This window comes from Oncorhynchus tshawytscha, linkage group LG08, assembly GCF_018296145.1.
Source record: "Oncorhynchus tshawytscha isolate Ot180627B linkage group LG08, Otsh_v2.0, whole genome shotgun sequence".
NCBI lineage: Eukaryota > Metazoa > Chordata > Actinopteri > Salmoniformes > Salmonidae > Oncorhynchus > Oncorhynchus tshawytscha.
The window spans coordinates 63,408,316-63,426,907 of record NC_056436.1 but is presented as its reverse complement, the minus strand read 5'-3'; the positions used below and the strand labels follow the sequence as shown (position 1 = coordinate 63,426,907).

The 18,592-nt window shown below is 43.2% G+C and overlaps 1 protein-coding gene across 3 annotated transcripts in view; it reads right to left on the bottom strand.

Moving 5' to 3' along the window:
* Positions 1–17,074, bottom strand: part of LOC112242181 (protocadherin gamma-C5-like) — a 238,377-nt gene extending 221,303 nt beyond the window's left edge. The window contains exon 1 of one of the 3 annotated variants that reach the window (XM_024429130.2): positions 14,558–17,074. In XM_024429130.2, coding sequence (XP_024284898.2) covers positions 14,558–16,942 — 2,385 coding nt within the window. In that variant the 5' untranslated portion in view covers positions 16,943–17,074. Of the gene's footprint in view, positions 1–444; positions 2,976–4,460; positions 6,942–14,557 lie in introns of those variants that run through there. The other 2 variants (XM_042325797.1, XM_042325792.1) reach the window with 2 other exon arrangements.
* Between the last annotated feature and the right edge of the window lie 1,518 nt (positions 17,075–18,592).

The following is an 18,592-nucleotide window of genomic DNA, read 5'->3' as shown; positions in this document are numbered from 1 at the left end:
CATGTGTCTTACCCACCGCATGAGGTTGGTGCCTGAAACTGAAAATTGTAATCTACAGTAGGCATAAACTATTACTGTAAAAAGAAAATGGAGTATAATACAATCATTTCCACAAGAGACTTCCAATTACAATGAATAAAAGCATTTTTCAGCATTTTACCCAAAATGGAGTGAAATCTATAGAATGTAAGCTATTCTGTAAAACACATTTAACAACCATCTGTCTCTTTCTGTTGCAAATACAGACTGATAATGTAGACAAACATTGGAAAATTAATGTATTGCTGTGAAAAGTGTGATTTTCTATAGGACAAAGGATTTTGCTCTAATTGACGCTTTAATTGTTTTGCTAAGCATGACACCTGAACATGTATGGAAAAGTATAGCCTCAATTTAATAAAACATAAAACCAATAGTATATTTTAGTTTACAATAAAGTCCTACCTCTGGTGACCCTTCGGAGTCTTCAAGATCTTCAGTAAAGTCATTTGGAGTTTTCCTCAGAGTCTGGTCTGCAGGCAGCGTGTTGTCACTGTAAGATGTGACGAACTTGAAGTCACTTGTGCGCGATCCCGTCGTCAGGTATGCATCATAATTGTAAGTGCTGCGGAGAGTTCCTGCGCCATCCACCTCTGCGTAATTGGGAGGGAGATACGCGCTGGGGATGGCGACCGCTCCATCAAACAACAGTCTGGGCTTTCTCCTGCGGCAAAACCTCACGGACAGGATGACAATGATGAAGGTGAGGAAAAAGGTGGAGACAGACACCAGCGCGATGATCAGATAAGAGGTGAGTTTGGAATTGCTCTCATCATAAGATACATCTTTCAGTTCTGGCACTTCAGCCAAGTTATCAGAAATGACTAAATAAATTGTACAGGTGGCAGAGAGAGAGGGCTGTCCGTTATCTTTCACTGACACAATGAGGTTCTGTTTCATGCTGTCAGATTCAGACATGTCCCGCTTTGTCCTGATCTCTCCGCTGTGGAGACCTATAGTGAAAAGTCCCGGATCAGTGGATTTGACTATATGATAGGACAGCCATGCGTTCTGACCGGAGTCCGCGTCCACCGCTATCACCTTGGAAACCAGAGAGCCCCCGTGCGCAGCTTTGGGGACCAGCTCGGTCATGAAGGAGTTCCCCTCCGGGGCGGGGTATAGTATCTGAGGAGAGTTGTCATTCACATCCGTTATGAACACACTGACAGTGACGTTGCTGCTGAGCGGAGGAGAACCGTTGTCTCTGGCCACCACCTGGACTTTAAAACTCCTAAACTGCTCGTAATCAAACGATCTCACAGCGTGGATCACCCCCGTGTCTCCATTAACTGATAAAAACGAGGACACCGGGACACCGTTCACCTCACCAGGTAAGAGAGAATAAATCACTGTTCCGTTCTGTCTCCAGTCTGGGTCCCGTGCAGTAACGGAACACACGGAGGAACCGGGTTTGTTATTTTCAGTCACGTGGGCTTTATAGGACTGTTCCTCAAACACAGGTGGGTTGTCGTTGACGTCAGCTACAGATAACTGAACACTTTTAGAGGAGGACAGAGGTGGAGAGCCCTCGTCGGTGGCAGTGATTGTAATGTTGTAATCAGACACTAGTTCTCGGTCCAGTTCGCCCGTGGTCACCAGAGAATAGTAGTTTTTGATGGATGGCACCAGCTTAAAGGGAACGTTTTGCTGAATGGAGCAGCGGACCTGTCGGTTATTCTCAGAGTCTCTATCCTGCACGTTAATGATGCCCACCTCTGTACCAGGAGACACGTTCTCAGGTATGGAGTTAGTCAGAGATTGTAGATATATCACAGGGGCGTTGTCATTAACATCAGTGACTTCTATTATCAATGTAGAGTAGGATGCTAACCCTAAACCGTCCTTTGCGCTGATCTGCATTTCATATGAAGACTCCTTTTCATAATCTATTGGACCAACAACTGTAATTCTTCCAGTCTCATGATCAAGAGAAAATACATTGCTATTTTCATCTGAAACGTCATCAAATTCATAAGTAACTTCACCATTCAATCCCTCATCTGCATCCGCAGCACTCACTGTAACCACTACAGTATCTAAAGGGGAGTTTTCAGGCAGACTGGCTTTATAGACGGCCTGGCTAAACACTGGGGCATTATCGTTAGCATCCAGTACAGTGACGTGTATGACTACAGTACCTGATCTCTGCGGAGAGCCTCCGTCCATCGCTGTCAGTAATATCTTGATTTCATGGTGCCCCTCGCGGTCTAGCTCTTTGTCTAACACTAACTCGCTGTATTTGCGTCCACCACTTTTGGCTTTGACATTCAAAAGAAAATGTTCATTTCTTTGTAGTGTATAGCTCTGAACCGTATTCTGTCCTATATCAGCATCATGGGCTTCATCTAGAGAAAAACGAACGCCTTTGACTGCTGATTCACTAATTTCAATTTTGATAATATTCTTTTTAAACTGTGGGGAATTATCATTTATATCTTGGACATGAAGACTAATACGGTGAAGCTCCAACGGATCTTCAAGCACAAGTTCCTGTTTTAATACGCACGAAGCCTTCTTGCCACAAAGCCCATCTCTGTCAATCCTTTCAGCTATAGTCAAATCTCCCGTATTCAGATTAATGTCACAATACCGTTCGTGGTTCCCATCGGTATCAATACGGGCCTTACGAGCGGACAGTCTGCTCGCCACAAGCCCGAGATCATTGGCTATATTTCCAATAACAGATCCGCGTTTCATCTCCTCCGGAAAAGAATAGCTCACATCTCCATAGGCCGAGTGCAGCGGTAGAAGAAAGAAAGCAACGCTGCAGACCAGACCTGTCACCGAGATTCCTTTGTGCCCCATCCTGGGATTAAAAACGTCAAAACACAATATGGCCTTGATAATACAATGTGAACAAATAGTATTCCACAAAAATATTCAGCTTGAGGAAAATAATATCCTCAAAATGTTCAAGCAATCTAACCGCGTCCAATATTTTCTGCAGAATGACACCCGAGTCTTGTTACAACACCAGTGGGTGGAGAACTGGATCTATCCAAACACACCTGGTGAACAGCGACACTGTGCGTACTCAACAGAAATGACATTATTTACTTACATATTTCTTAATGTTTTTCTGGCAGATGGTTATAAATACGCTTAAGTAAGTTTATTTGGTCAATTAACTATTGGAAAACGAAAGAGAAACACAGAAAACTAAAGGATATTAAACCATACAAACATAAATTATTAAAATCACCCCCACTCTTTTTTCATCAGTTAAGATCAGGTATACTATGAATATAAAATACAACACATCTGCAAGAGAGGCAACAATGCAATATATCCGATGCTGGTTCTCAGCCAGAGCAAACTCATAACTGCTATAGAAAAAAACATAGCAGAGGAAGGAATAAGAATATGAAGGTCAAACAGCGATCAATATTAAAGCCAACTGGTTTAAATAGGATTTTAGACATTTCAGCACCATGGACAGTGACAGTGCGAGGGCTCTCGTTGCTCTTCAGACGGTCTCACGACGTTTCTCCCCTCACTCTGTTACTAATAAATACAAATGCCCAACTGGCTGGAATCATTTACTTATAGAAATCAGGGCATTAAAATCACACAGTGAAGTTAAGATAGCCCTTGTTCCAATGTTAAGAACAAACTGTTTGTGTTTTTAACTAGGAGAAACGTCAACACGTGACGATATTTGTAATTATGTATATATTATAGGCAGCCAACTTAGTGTTATTAGTTGCATCATTTATTTGTATTTGTTGGAGGCCCATTAGTAGGTGTATAACAACTTTTTTTATGCTCAGAATTGACCTTTTATTATTATTTGTATCTAATTGTTAGCATTATTAGACCGTAGTTGCCATATTATAAGTATTGTTGTTTTTTTTTTTTGGGGGGGGGGTCGTTTTTTTATTTGGACATTCTTTAAACCGAGAAGGTGCATCTCAAGAGATTTCATCCTGTAAAATGTCTAATAAATTATTATCTCTCAAAATACGGTAGTTCTATTTTCGAGCCTCTTTCCAAACAGGTTTTCACTCCTCCAGTGCAAAACACACAATAGCAATTCATTGTCAGTACAACCCTAATCAGAAAACCGAGAAGCGACTGAAGTCTATTATCTGAAAAATCCACCGATTCTATCAATTACAAAAAGAGCATATACGATGTTACAACTCTAGCAAACCACATATAATCGCACCTCGGGATTTTGCAATTAAATTGCGACGGGACTGAAATAATAATCTAAAACATTTCAAATTGAATGAAACTGAAGTATAAATAATTTCCTTAATAGACAAGCTGGGTTAACGACGAAAAGTGGTTTCTCCAACAACAACAAAAATATTACACAAAGCAGATTAGCTGCAATTTTTAAATAACATAGCCCCAACCTATCATATAAGACTAAAAAAAACAATTCCGTTATGTTATTATTTGCATTAAAAGCCTACCTCTGGGGACTCTTCCGAGTCGTCAGGATCTTCAGAAAAGTCGGTTGGAGTTTTTCTCAGAGTCTGGTCCGCGGGCAGTGTGTTTTCGTTGTACGATGTGAGGAACTTGAAGTCACTTGTTCGCGAACCCGTCGTCAGGTATGCGTCATAATTGTAAGTACTGCGGACAGTTCCTGCGCCATCCACCTCTGCGTAGTTGGGAGGGAGATACGCACTGGGGATGGCGACCGCTCCGTCAAACAACAGTCTAGGCTTTCTCCTGCGGCAAAACCTTACGGCCAGGATGACAATAATGAAGGTGAGGAAAAAGGTGGAGACAGACACCAGCGCGATGATCAGATAAGAGGTGAGTTTGGAATTGCTCTCATCATACGAGATATCTTTCAGTTCTGGCACTTCAGCCAAGTTATCAGAAATCACTAAATACATGGTACAGGTGGCAGAGAGCGAGGGCTGTCCGTTATCTTTCACTGACACAATGAGGTTCTGTTTCATGCTGTCAGATTCAGAAATGTCCCGCTGTGTCCTGATCTCTCCACTGTGGAGACCAATAGTGAAAAGTCCCGGATCTGTGGATTTGAGTATGTGATAGGATAGCCAGGCGTTCTGACCGGAGTCTGCGTCCACAGCTATCACCTTTGAAACCAGAGAGCCCCCGTGCGCAGCTTTGGGGACCAGCTCGGTCATGAAGGAGATCCCCTCCGGGGCGGGGTACAGTATCTGAGGAGAGTTGTCATTCACATCCGTTATGAACACACTAACTGTGACGTTGCTGCTGAGCGGAGGAGAACCGTTGTCTCTGGCCACCACGTGGACTTTAAAACTCCTGAACTGTTCATAATCAAACGACCTCACAGCGTGGATCACCCCCGTGTCTCCATTAACGGATAAAAACGAGGACACCGGGACACCGTTCACCTCACCAGGTAAGAGAGAATAAATCACTGTGCCGTTCTGTCTCCAGTCTGGGTCCCGTGCAGTAACGGAACACACGGAGTTACCGGGTTTGTTATTTTCAGTCACGTGGGCTTTATAGGACTGTTCCTCAAACACAGGTGGGTTGTCGTTGACGTCAGCTACAGATAACTGAACACTTTTAGAGGAGGACAGAGGTGGAGAGCCCTCGTCGGTGGCAGTGATTGTAATGTTGTAATCAGACACTAGTTCCCGGTCCAGTTCGCCCGTGGTCACCAGAGAATAGTAGTTTTTGATGGATGGCACCAGTTTAAAGGGAACGTTTTGCAGAATGGAGCAGCGGACCTGTCGGTTATTCTCAGAGTCTCTATCCTGCACGTTAATGATGCCCACCTCTGTACCAGGTGACGCGTTCTCAGGTATGGGGCTATTCAGAGATTTGAGATATATCACAGGAGCGTTGTCATTAACATCAGTAATTTCTATTATCACTTTGGCATATGATGCTAAACCTAAACCGTCCTTCGCTTTCACGCGCAGCTCAAAGGACGGAACCTCTTCAAAGTCAACAGAACCGATAACTTTAATTATTCCTCCCTTACGGTCTATAGAAAATACTTTTTTATCATCATCTGAAATGTGATCGAAATCATATGTCACCTCTCCATTAACTCCCTCATCTGCATCCGCAGCACTCACTGTAACAGCTACAGTATCTAAAGCAGAGTTTTCAGGCAGACTGGCTTTATAGACGGCCTGGTTAAACACTGGGGCGTTATCATTAGCATCCAGTACAGTGACATGTATGACTACAGTACCTGATCTCTTCGGAGAGCCTCCGTCCATCGCTGTAAGCAATAATTTAATATCCTGCTGTACTTCACGGTCAAGCTTTTCATCTAGAACAAGCTCAACATTGTTACTCTCAACGGACAACACAAATTTGTCATTATTTTCTAGAGTGTATATTTGAACTGAGTTCTTCCCTATGTCCGCGTCATGAGCCTCTCCTAATAAAAAACGAGAACCTTTCTCCGCGGATTCCCTTATCTCTATATCTATCATGTCATCATTAAATTGTGGCGAATTGTCATTAATATCTTGAACATGAAGAGTAATGCGATGAAGCTCCAAAGGATTCTCCAATATAAGTTCCTGGTTTAAAACGCACGAAGCCTTCTTGCCACAAAGCCCATCTCTGTCAAACCTTTCGGCAGCATTTAAATCTCCGTTACTCAGATTAATGTCACAATACCGTTTGCGGTTCCCTTCGCTATCAATACGGGCCTTACGAGCGGATAGTCTGCTCGCCTCCAGCCCGAGGTCCTTGGCTATATTTCCAATAACAGATCCGCGTTTCATCTCCTCCGGAAAAGAATAGCTCACGTCTCCATATGCGGAGTGCAGCGGTAGAAGAAAGAAAGCAACGCTGCAGACCAGGCCTGTCACCGAAAATCCTTTGTTTCCCATCCTTAGATTAAAAACGTCAAATAACCACCTAACAGTTAGACAGATCGATGTAATTAAAAATTATTCGACAAAACCATGAAAATTCCCTATATTATCAACAAAGAATATGTGCATCTACCTCAACTGTTATCTGCAGTGAAACGGCATCAGAGCTTTGTCAATGAAAACAGCAATGGGTGAAGAGCTACATATACTGTACCTCCGCTAGTGAACAGCGACACTGTGAGTACCCGTCCAAAATTACACATAGTGTACACATACACGCTGACATTGCGCTAAATACATTTAAAAGTAGTAGGTAAACATTGGAAACATGATGTATGCCCCTAGCATAACCAAATAGGCACAGGAAACAACATAAAACCACAATCACTCATTTCCCTAAAACCATTCGCACTCTCCAGTGAAGTATATGCCAGGTTGAAATGAACTACTATTTACCAAATGGTTGCTAGGCCTATAAAGTCTGAAGAGGTGCAGGGTCCTTCTGTCTCTCATCTGTCACTCATTGGTGAAATGCACAAAGCCAGTGAGTAGAACTGTCAAGGAAGATATAGCTGAAGTCAGAAGTTTACATACAGTACACCTTAGCCAAATATATTTAAACTCGGTTTTTCACAATTCCTGACATTTAATCCTAGTAAAAAGTCCCAGTCTTAGGTCAGTTAGGATCACCACATTATTTTAAGAATGTGACATGGTAGAATAATAGTAGAGAGAATGATTTATTTCAGCTTTTATTCCTTTCATCACATTCCCAGTGGGTCAGAAGTTGACATACCGTCAATTAGCATTTGGTAGAATTGTCTTTAAAATGATTCACTTGGGTCAAATGTTTCAGGTAGCCTTCCACAAGCTTCCCACAATAAGTTGGGTGAATTTTGGCACATTCCTCCTGACAGAGCTGGTGTAACTGAGTCAGGTTTGAAGGCCTCCTTGCTCGTACACACTTTTTCAGTTCTGCACACAAATCTTCTTTAGGATTGAGGTCAGGGCTTTGTGATGGCCACTCCAATACCTTGACTTTGTTGTCCTCAAGCCATTTTGCCACAACTTTGGAAGTATGCTTGGGGTCATTGTCCATTTGGAAGACCCATTTGCGACCAAGCTTTAACTTCCTGACTGATGTCTTGAGATGTTGCATCAATGTATCCACATAATTTTCTTTCCTCATGATGCAATCTATTTTGTGAAGAGCACCAGTCCCTCCTGCAGCAAAGCACCCCCACAACACAATGCTGCCACCCCCGTGCTTCACGGTTGGGATGGTGTTCTTCGGCTTGCAAGCCTCCCCCTTCTTCCTCCAAACATAAAGATGGTCATTATGGCCAAACAGTTATATTTTTGTTTCATCAGACCAGAGGAAATTTCTCTAAAAAGTACGATCTTTGTCCCCATGTGCAGTTGCAAACTGTAGTCTGGCTTTTTTATGGCGGTTTTGGAGCAGTGGCTTCTTCCTTGCTGAGCGGCCTTTCAGGTTATGTCGATATAGGACTTGTTTAACTGTGGATATAGATACTTTTGTAAACGTTTCCTCCAGCATCTTCACAAGGTCTTTTGCTGTTGTTCTGGGATTGATTTGCACTTTTCGCACCAACGTACGTTCATCTCTAGAAGACAGAGCGCGTCACCTTCCTGAGCGGTATGACAGCTGCGTGGTCCCATGGTGTTTATACTTGCATACTATTGTTTGTACAGATGAACGTGGTACCTTCAGGCATTTGGAAATTGCTCCCAAGGATGAACCAGACTTGTGGAGGTCTACAATTATTTTTCTGAGGTCTTGGCTGATTTCTTTTGATTTTCCCATTATGTCAAGCAAAGAGCACAGAGTTTGAAGGTAGGCCTTGAAATACATCCACAGGTACACCTCCAATTGACTCAAATGATGTAAATGAGCTATCAGACGCTTCTAAAGCCATGACGTCAATTGCTGGAATTTTCCAAGCTGTTTAAAGGCACAGTCAACTTAGTGTATGTAAACTTCTGACCCACTGGAATTGTGATACAGTGAATTATAAGTGAAATTATCTGTCTGTAAACAATTGTTGTAAAAATGACTTGTGTCATGCACAATGTAGATATCCTAACTGACATGCCAAAACTATAGTTTGTTATTATCAAGAAATTTGCGGAGTGGTTGAAAAACGAGTTTTAATGACTCCAACCTAAGTGTATGTAAACATCTGTGTTCAACTGTAAGTGATAGGCCTACTGTCAATCAAAAATAATAGACGCTACTGTAACGGCTCTCTTCTATCTCCTCCTCTGACGAAGAGGTAGAACAAGGATCGGACCAAAATGCAGCGTGATGATGATTCATGATATATATTAATGCAGGAAAACCTATACATACAGAAACTACAAAACTAACGAAATGAAATAATGAAAACCAAAACAGCCCTATCTGGTGCAAACACAAAGACAGGAACAATCACCCACAAACACACAGTGAAACCCAGGCTACCTAAATATGGTTCCCAATCAGAGACAACGAGAATCACCTGACTCTGATTGAGAACCTCAGGCAGCCATAGACTATGCTAGACACCCCTACTCAGCCACAATCCCAATACCTACTAAAACCCCCAATACCACAACACAACATAACCCCATGTCACACCCTGGCCTGACCAAATAAATATATAAACACAAAATACTAAGACCAGGGCGTGACAGCTACGGGCTTTACAAAACAAACACGAGCGTTTCAACACAATGGACAGCGACACTCCGATACAGTTCTGTACTTTTCTCAACATTGTGCTGTCTACACATTGTTCTTTAGCCTTATGAGGGTACATACAATCAACGGTTCCGCAGAGAACCAGGCTATAAAATGCTCTCTGTAATATTAAAACTGGGCGGTAGGCTATGAGGGAGAATTTATTTTTGTTTATCAGTCCCAAACCAAACGTACCCAAACACAATGCGAAGAACATAATATCATCTGGGATGTCTGCCTTGAAATGAGGAGGGTTGTTTCAAAGCAGAAAATAAAACACTTACATCATATTTGAAAATACAAACATGGGACAGATAATGAATGCAAATCTACATATAGGAGACCTGTGGAAACAGTGTTTTCATCATGAATCACAAAAAAAAAAAACAGTTTTGAAATTGTGGCCACAAAATACTTTGACTACAAGTGTAAAACCTGCTACAGAGCAGCGGCGCCCCGTCATTCAGGGAAAAGCCCCACCTGTTTTGAGCTCCAGCTGTTTAGCCCAAAAAGTAATTACTGTATATACAGTACCAGACAAAAGTTTGGACACACCTACTCACTCAAAGGTTTTTCTTAATGTTTTACTATTTTCTACATTGTAGAATAATAGTGAGGACATCAAAACTAGGAAATAACACATATGGAATCATGGTGTAACCAAAAAAGTGTTAAACAAATCATAATATGTTTTATATTTGAGATTACTCAAAGTAGTCACCCTTTGCCTTGATGACAGTTTTGCACACTCTTGACATTCTCTCAACCATGTTATTTCTTCATTAATACTTGTCACATTTCAGTTTGCAAACAATGTAAACCCTTTTATTGAGTTAATAAAGCTGCATACAAACATGGGCTCCAAGAAAGTTATATTTACCCTCTCAGCTCACTGTCCACCAAGGACGTTGCCTCTTTGATCATCACTCTCCCTTGCTTGGGCAAGGGACATTTAAGGTACACTCAGATTTGACGATGTAAAACGTAATTCAAGGGTTGAGGGTTTAGTTCTGAGGGCTGTCTATTTTCAGTTTGAAATGCAGCCAACGTCTCTTTTTCGCTTTGTTGAGTAAGGCTGCTCCAAAATGCAGGTGTTTCAGCCTAGCTCATTGCTTTCTGTGGTGGAGGGGCAGCCAGCGAGGAACACAAAGCGTAGGGGTTGGTAATCTTCTCTAGTTACGCCATTATTGGCTCAGTGTTCTGTCACTCATGGGGACACTCCCTCACTGCAAAATCTACAGAGAGAGCTTGAAAGTTCAAGACCCCTTGGTTGCTGCCTTTTTTACAATTCTAATTTACATTAGAAGTGCCCAACCAAGAAGGCAGAAAGTCATTGGCCACAGATAAAATTACGTCAAATCACATTATATCTACCATAGCTTTGATTGAAGTGATCATGTCAACATCATACTTTCAAAATCTTAGCTAGCAAACTACACAGGCAGTCACTATCATGATTCACGTTGACAATCTACTGGCAAATCCTTTTCAATCCTTGTCATAGGAAGATCAATTCTTGATAAAACGCATCAGTGCTCATCGGCCATTAGACATAAACATTACACAACAAGTTGGAAATTGCAAATTCAACAATGAGTTGTTTGGAAGATATCAGTGGCTAACTGCAAGCATTGAAAAAAACAAATCCCTATGTCCTGCCTGCTATTCGGTGGAGAAAGTGTGTGGACCATGTCTGGTTTTAATGGTCTCTTCTCCAAGGATAAACATTAACACGCAACACAATGGGACAGAAAAGGATAAATACATTGGCGATGCTGTCATGCCAGCATGACCTCAGCCACGTTCAAACAACTGGAAACTCAGAACTGGGAAATTGTTTTGAACGATCATCCAACTCACAATTCCAAGTCGGGTAACTCAGGCCTCTTTCTAGAGCTCCAACCCGATCCTCACTGACGTGATTCAACCTTGTTTTTTAGAGTTCTCAGTTGTCTTGAAAGCAGCATAAATCCAGGGAATGCCAGCCCAGTCACGGACCAGGATGTCTTGCTCCCAGGCAGACTAAATAACTTTTTTGCCCGCTTTGAGGACAATACAGTGCCACTGACACGGCCTGCAACGAAAACATGCGGTCTCTCCTTCACTGCAGCCGAAGTGAGTAAGACATTTAAACGTGTTAACCCTCGCAAGGCTGCAGGCCCAGACGGCATCCCCAGCCGCGCCCTCAGAGCATGCGCAGACCAGCTGGCCGGTGTGTTTACGGACATATTCAATCAATCCCTATACCAGTCTGCTGTTCCCACATGCTTCAAGAGGGCCACCATTGTTCCTGTTCCCAAGAAAGCTAAGGTAACTGAGCTAAACGACTACCGCCCCGTAGCACTCACATCCGTCATCATGAAGTGCTTTGAGAGACTAGTCAAGGACCATATCACCTCCACCCTACCTGACACCCTAGACCCACTCCAGACGATGCAATCTCAACCACACTGCACACTGCCCTAACCCATCTGGACAAGAGGAATACCTATGTGAGAATGCTGTTCATCGACTACAGCTCGGCATTCAACACCATAGTACCCTCCAAGCTCATCATCAAGCTCGAGACCCTGGGTCTCGACCCCGCCCTGTGCAACTGGGTACTGGACTTCCTGACGGGCCGCCCCCAGTTGGTGAGGGTAGGCAACAACATCTCCTCCCCGCTGATCCTCAACACTGGGGCCCCACAAGGGTGCGTTCTGAGCCCTCTCCTGTACTCCCTGTTCACCCACGACTGCGTGGCCACGCACGCCTCCAACTCAATCATCAAGTTTGCGGACGACACAACAGTGGTAGGCTTGATTACCAACAACGACGAGATGGCCTACAGGGAGGAGGTGAGGCCCCTCGGAGTGTGGTGTCAGGAAAATAACCTCACACTCAACGTCAACAAAACTAAGGAGATGATTGTGGACTTCAGGAAACAGCAGAGGGAACACCCCCCCATCCACATCGATGGAACAGTAGTGGAGAGGGTAGCAAGTTTTAAGTTCCTCGGCATACACATCACAGACAAACTGAATTGGTCCAATCACACAGACAGCATCGTGAGGAAGGCGCAGCAGCGCCTCTTCAACCTCAGGAGGCTGAAGAAATTCGGCTTGTCACCAAAAGCACTCACAAACTTCTACAGATGCACAATCGAGAGCATCCTGGCGGGCTGTATCACCGCCTGGTATGGCAACTGCACCGCCCTCAACCGTAAGGCTCTCCAGAGGGTAGTGAGGTCTGCACAACGCATCACCGGGGGCAAACTACCTGCCCTCCAGGACACCTACACCACCCGATGCTACAGGAAGGCCATAAAGATCATCAAGGACATCAACCACCCGAGCCACTGCCTGTTCACCCCGCTGTCATCCAGAAGGCGAGGTCAGTACAGGTGCATCAAAGCTGGGACCGAGAGACTGAAAAACAGCTTCTATCTCAAGGCCATCAGACTGTTAAACAGCCACCACTAACATTGAGTGGCTACTGCCAACACACTGTCAATGACACTGACTCTATTCCAGCCACTTTAATAATGGGAATTGATGGGAAATTATGTAAATATATCACTAGCCACTTTAAACAATGCTACCTTATATAATGTTACTTACCCTACATTATTCATCTCATATGCATACGTAGATACTGTACTCTATATCATTGACTGCATCCTTATGTAATACATGTATCACTAGCCACTTTAACTATGCCACTTGGTTTACATACTCATCTCATATGTATATACTGTACTCGATATCATTTACCGTATCTTGCCTATGCTGCTCTGTACCATCACTCATTCATATATCCTTATGTACATATTCTTTATCCCCTTACACTGTGTATAAGACAGTAGTTTTTTTGGAATTGTTAGTTAGATTACTTGTTCGTTATTACTGCATTGTCGGAACTAGAAGCACAAGCATTTCGCTACACTCGCATTAACATCTGCTAACCATGTGTATGTGACAAATAAAATTTGATTTGATTTTTGATTTGGACTTTTATGACAAAATTTGATGACAAAATGTGCCCACAAGAAGGACTGCCGCGCCACCTACCTGTTCAAGTTAGCACAGCACAACTATGAGTCCAAATATGTATTGTATGCTGCTACATAAATGATGTAATATAGTATGTAATATGCCAGGGATTATGTAATATGCCAGGGATTATGTAATATGCCAGGGATTGTTTAATATGCCAGGCAGATATGTATACTGTAACTAAGAAGGTAATACTAAGTGTTTGTTAAGTAGTAAGCTGTTTGTTGCCCTGTGCCTCACCTTAATAATTTGGTCCCTTTCCCCTCATCTGACTTGGTGGTGCACATGTAGGCAATAGCCTGTTTTAGAGAAATGTCAACATTGAATATTGTAAGAGCTTTCATTGTCTGCTTACATGCCCCGTTTATTTGTCCTATGATTCTGACTTGGTGTACAGGGAGAATACTGTAAGAATGGCCCATGTTCTGACTTCTGTCGCTGTACATTTCAAAAGCACTGAACAAATACTTAAATTGACTACGTCCGTCTTAGCTCGCTCATTCATGTCTTCATCGAAATGACGGATTGCCTCATTCACACACATCGTTCCATTATGCCATAGTTTGTACAGCTCAATTGTCAGTAGAAATCAAATGTATTTAAGCAAGTCAGCCATATCAGGTATGTTTTTATTAACGCAGCAAATGAGGCTGAATATACTCTTTCGCTGCCAGACAAGGCTCTACTGATGTAGCAGTGGTAAGGATTCACAACATGGTGCTGAAAAGAAAGCTCTGCTGTTGGGACAGCTTTATTTAGGCCCTGAAAGTTTGTGGGCACCTTTTTGTCACCATTATAGTGCAATTCATGTATGGTTTAGTGTTGTGTTGTGCAGTGACTTTGCTGGCATGAATTTAAAAAATGGAGAGCTAACCCCACCAAGATATACATGCAAAAAACGCCACTGATACAGAGCCTAATTAGTGCCAAGTCCATTAACGGTAAAGTCCTACCTTTGGGGACACATCGGAATCTCCAAGATCATCAGCAAAGTCTGTAGTAATTTTTCTCAGAGTCTGGTCCGCGGGTAGTGTGTTGTCATTGTAAGATGTGACGAACTTGAAGTCACTTGTGCGCGATCCCGTGGTCAGGTATGCGTCATAATTGTATGTGCTGCGGAGAGTTCCTGCGCCATCCACCTCTGCGTAATTGGGAGGGAGATACGCGCTGGGGATGGCGACCGCTCCATCAAACAACAGTCTGGGCTTTCTCCTGCGGCAAAACCTCACCGCCAGGATGACAATAATGAAGGTGAGGAAAAAGGTGGAGACGGACACCAGCGCGATGATCAGATAAGAGGTGAGTTTGGAATTGTTTTCATCATAAGAGATATCTTTCAGTTTTGGCACTTCAGCCAAGTTATCAGAAATCACTAAATAAATTGTACAGGTGGCAGAGAGAGAGGGCTGTCCGTTATCTTTCACTGACACAATGAGGTTCTGTTTCATGCTGTCAGATTCAGAAATGTCCCGCTGTGTCCTGATCTCTCCGCTATGGAGACCAATAGTGAAAAGTCCCGGATCAGTGGATTTGACTATATGATAGGACAGCCAGGCGTTCTGGCCGGAGTCCGAGTCCACCGCAATCACCTTGGAAACCAGAGAACCCCCGTGCGCAGCTTTGGGGACCAGCTCGGTCATGAAGGATTTCCCCTCCGGGGCGGGGTATAGTATCTGAGGAGAGTTGTCATTCACATCCGTTATGAACACACTGACCGTGACGTTGCTGCTGAGCGGAGGAGAACCGTTGTCTCTGGCCACCACGTGGACTTTAAAACTCCTGAACTGCTCATAATCAAACGACCTCACAGCGTGGATCACCCCCGTGTCTCCATTAACGGATAAAAACGAGGACACCTCGCCAGGTAAGATAGAATAAATCACTGTCCCGTTCTGTCTCCAGTCTGGGTCTCGTGCTGTAACGGTACACACAGACACACCGGGTTTGTTATTTTCAGTCACGTGGGCTTTATAGGACTGTTCCTCAAACACAGGTGGGTTGTCGTTGACGTCAGCTACAGATAACTGAACACTTTTAGAGGAGGACAGAGGTGGAGAGCCCTCGTCGGTGGCAGTGATTGTGATGTTGTAATCAGACACTAGTTCTCGGTCCAGTTCACCCGTGGTCACCAGAGAATAGTAGTTTTTGATGGATGGCACCAGTTTAAAGGGAAGGTTTTGCTGAATGGAGCAGCGGACCTGTCGGTTATTCTCAGAGTCTCTATCCTGCACGTTAATGATGCCCACCTCTGTACCAGGAGACACGTTCTCAGGTATGGGGTTAGTCAGAGATTGTAGATATATCACAGGGGCGTTGTCATTAATATCTGTGATTTCTATTATCAACGTAGAGGAAGATGCTAATCCTAAACCGTCCTTTGCGCTGATCTGCATTTCATATGATGACTCATCTTCATAATCCAGAGACCCAATAACTCTTAGTTCTCCTGTTTTATGATCCAGAGAAAATACAATGTTATTTTCATCTGAAACATGGTCAAAATCATACATAACTTCGCCATTGGGTCCCTCGTCTAAATCACTGGCGCTCACTGTAATTACAAGAGTATCCACAGGAGAGTTTTCAGGCAGACTGGCTTTATAGACGGCCTGGCTAAACACTGGGACGTTATCGTTAGCATCCAGTACAGTGACGTGTATGAGTACAGTACCTGATCTCTGCGGAGAACCTCCATCCACAGATGTGAGTAATAATTTAAATTCCTGCTGTTGTTCACGGTCTAGCTCTTTGTCTAAGACTAAATCGGCATTTTTCCGTCCACCACTTTTTGTATTGACATTCAAAATGAAATGGTTATTCCCTTCAAGTGTATAGCTTTGAACCGTGTTCTGTCCTATATCCGCATCACGAGCCTCATCTAATAAAAAGCGAGCTCCTTTGACGGACAATTCTGCTATTTCAATTTTAATCACCTCTTTCTTAAATTGCGGTGCGTTATCATTTATATCTTGAACATGAAGGCTAATACGTTGCACCTCCAAAGGATTCTCCAATACAAGTTCCTGTTTTAAAACGCACGAAGCCTTCTTGCCACAAAGCCCCTCTCTGTCAATTCTCTCCGCAACAATCAAATCCCCGGTAGTCAGATTAATGTCACAGTACCGTTTTTGGTTCCCTTCGGTATCAATACGGGCCTTACGAGCGGACAGTATCCTCGCCTCCAGCCCGAGATCCTTGGCTATATTTCCAATAACAGATCCTCGTTTCATCTCCTCTGGAAAAGAATAGCTCACGTCTCCATATGCGGAGTGCAGCGGTAGAAGAAAGAAAGCAAAGCCCCAGACCAGACCTGTCACCGAGATTCCTTTGTTTCCCATCGTTAGAATGCGGTGAAGAAATCCCCTTATATTTAGATCGATCGAAGTATAACGATTCCACAGGCTGAGATATGGTTTGATAAAAATTACAACAAAAAATAAACCAAGAGAATGCGCAATCTGACCATTTCCACGGTTTTCTGCATTAGTGGCAAACCCTGAGCTGTAACTACGTCAGCAGTGGGAGGAGAGGTGTATACAGTATATTCAACCTCAGCTAGTCAACAGCGACACTTAGAGCAACCTTCAGAAATGACGCATACTCAATTACATTGCACTGTTAAATATATTTGATATAGGAAATATTTACGTATACTTACTCATAGTATATCCTGTAGGCTTCTATGTTGAGGAAACGAGGCCATTGTAAGCGTATAGAGCAATCAATAGCCGTAGGTCACAGCCAGTATGTTTCAGCACCATGGACAGCGACCACTAGGGACCGACACTCTCAATCTTCTCGTCTCTCGAGTCTCTCTATACAAATAGTGTTACGAGTTGGAAACTAAAAAACAACTTACCATGCTGCTACTCTTACAGTTAGGGCTCCTTTACTTTATGAGGCGACAGAGGTGGTTGGTTAGCAAAAAATAAATACAATGGAATCACACCATTCTAAGAGCATGCATATCAACAAAACGACACGAAAGTCCCAAACCTGTCAATCCTCATCTCAATTTAGTTTGGCTGCTATAAAGATACCCATACCCATGTGTTAATACCATATCGTTAACAAGTGCTGGGATCCCATTGTATGGACCTACTGTTAGTACACTGAAGGGATAGAGAGCTCGGGAGGGAGGGAAAGAGCAGCGCGTGCGCAATTCATTCGAAGCAGCTCGTGCCTGGTGCTACACAGCGGCATACAGAGAGTCATTTTAGAACTGCACACAGCGATGAAATAGTCACCGGCCAAGTCGACTGATTAGCCTTTGTACTTAAATGCAAGGTATTAATTCCATTAATATTAAACAACATAGTTAGCCTACGTTTTCGGGTTTGCGAGGCCGAGGCAGTATTATTCAAAAGAGATGTAGGTTAATATTTCGTTTCTGTAAAGGCTAGGCTTCAGACACACAAAGCTTCATGATTGCAACCCACTTATTCCACATTCCAAAGGGCTGGGCATACACTGAAGCATAGCCATCACCTGTCAAACCTCCATCTAACGTTCTACATGTATCGATGAATCCATAGCACCATACGTTTTCTCTGTGGGATCCATGAAGAACTTCATCCTCCCTGTAACTGATCCCGTGGTCGTGGGAAACAACCTGCAATGATAAAACGCTCGATAAATATCATTGCTTACATATTGCTGTTTGCTTGGAAATCACGGAATGTAACCGTAACTGCACGTTTAGCTTTCATATGCTTATTTTTCCAATCAAATCAAACTGTATTGGTCGCGGGGGTAGGCTACATGGGTACAACGTTTCAGAGGGTAATAATTGAAATTTGAGTAACAGCCTTCCCCCTAAAGTTTAGCATGATTGACCCATTCTCCAAATAGCCTGGCCTGGGTACGCGCTGGCTTGCTTAACTTGGCCCCATCAGACTATATTCTCGTGTGAACATGCATTTTTGGGTAAGGATGAGGATACTGTGTTGAAAATGCACTGCCTATAATCGGCTGTAAACGAAAGCATG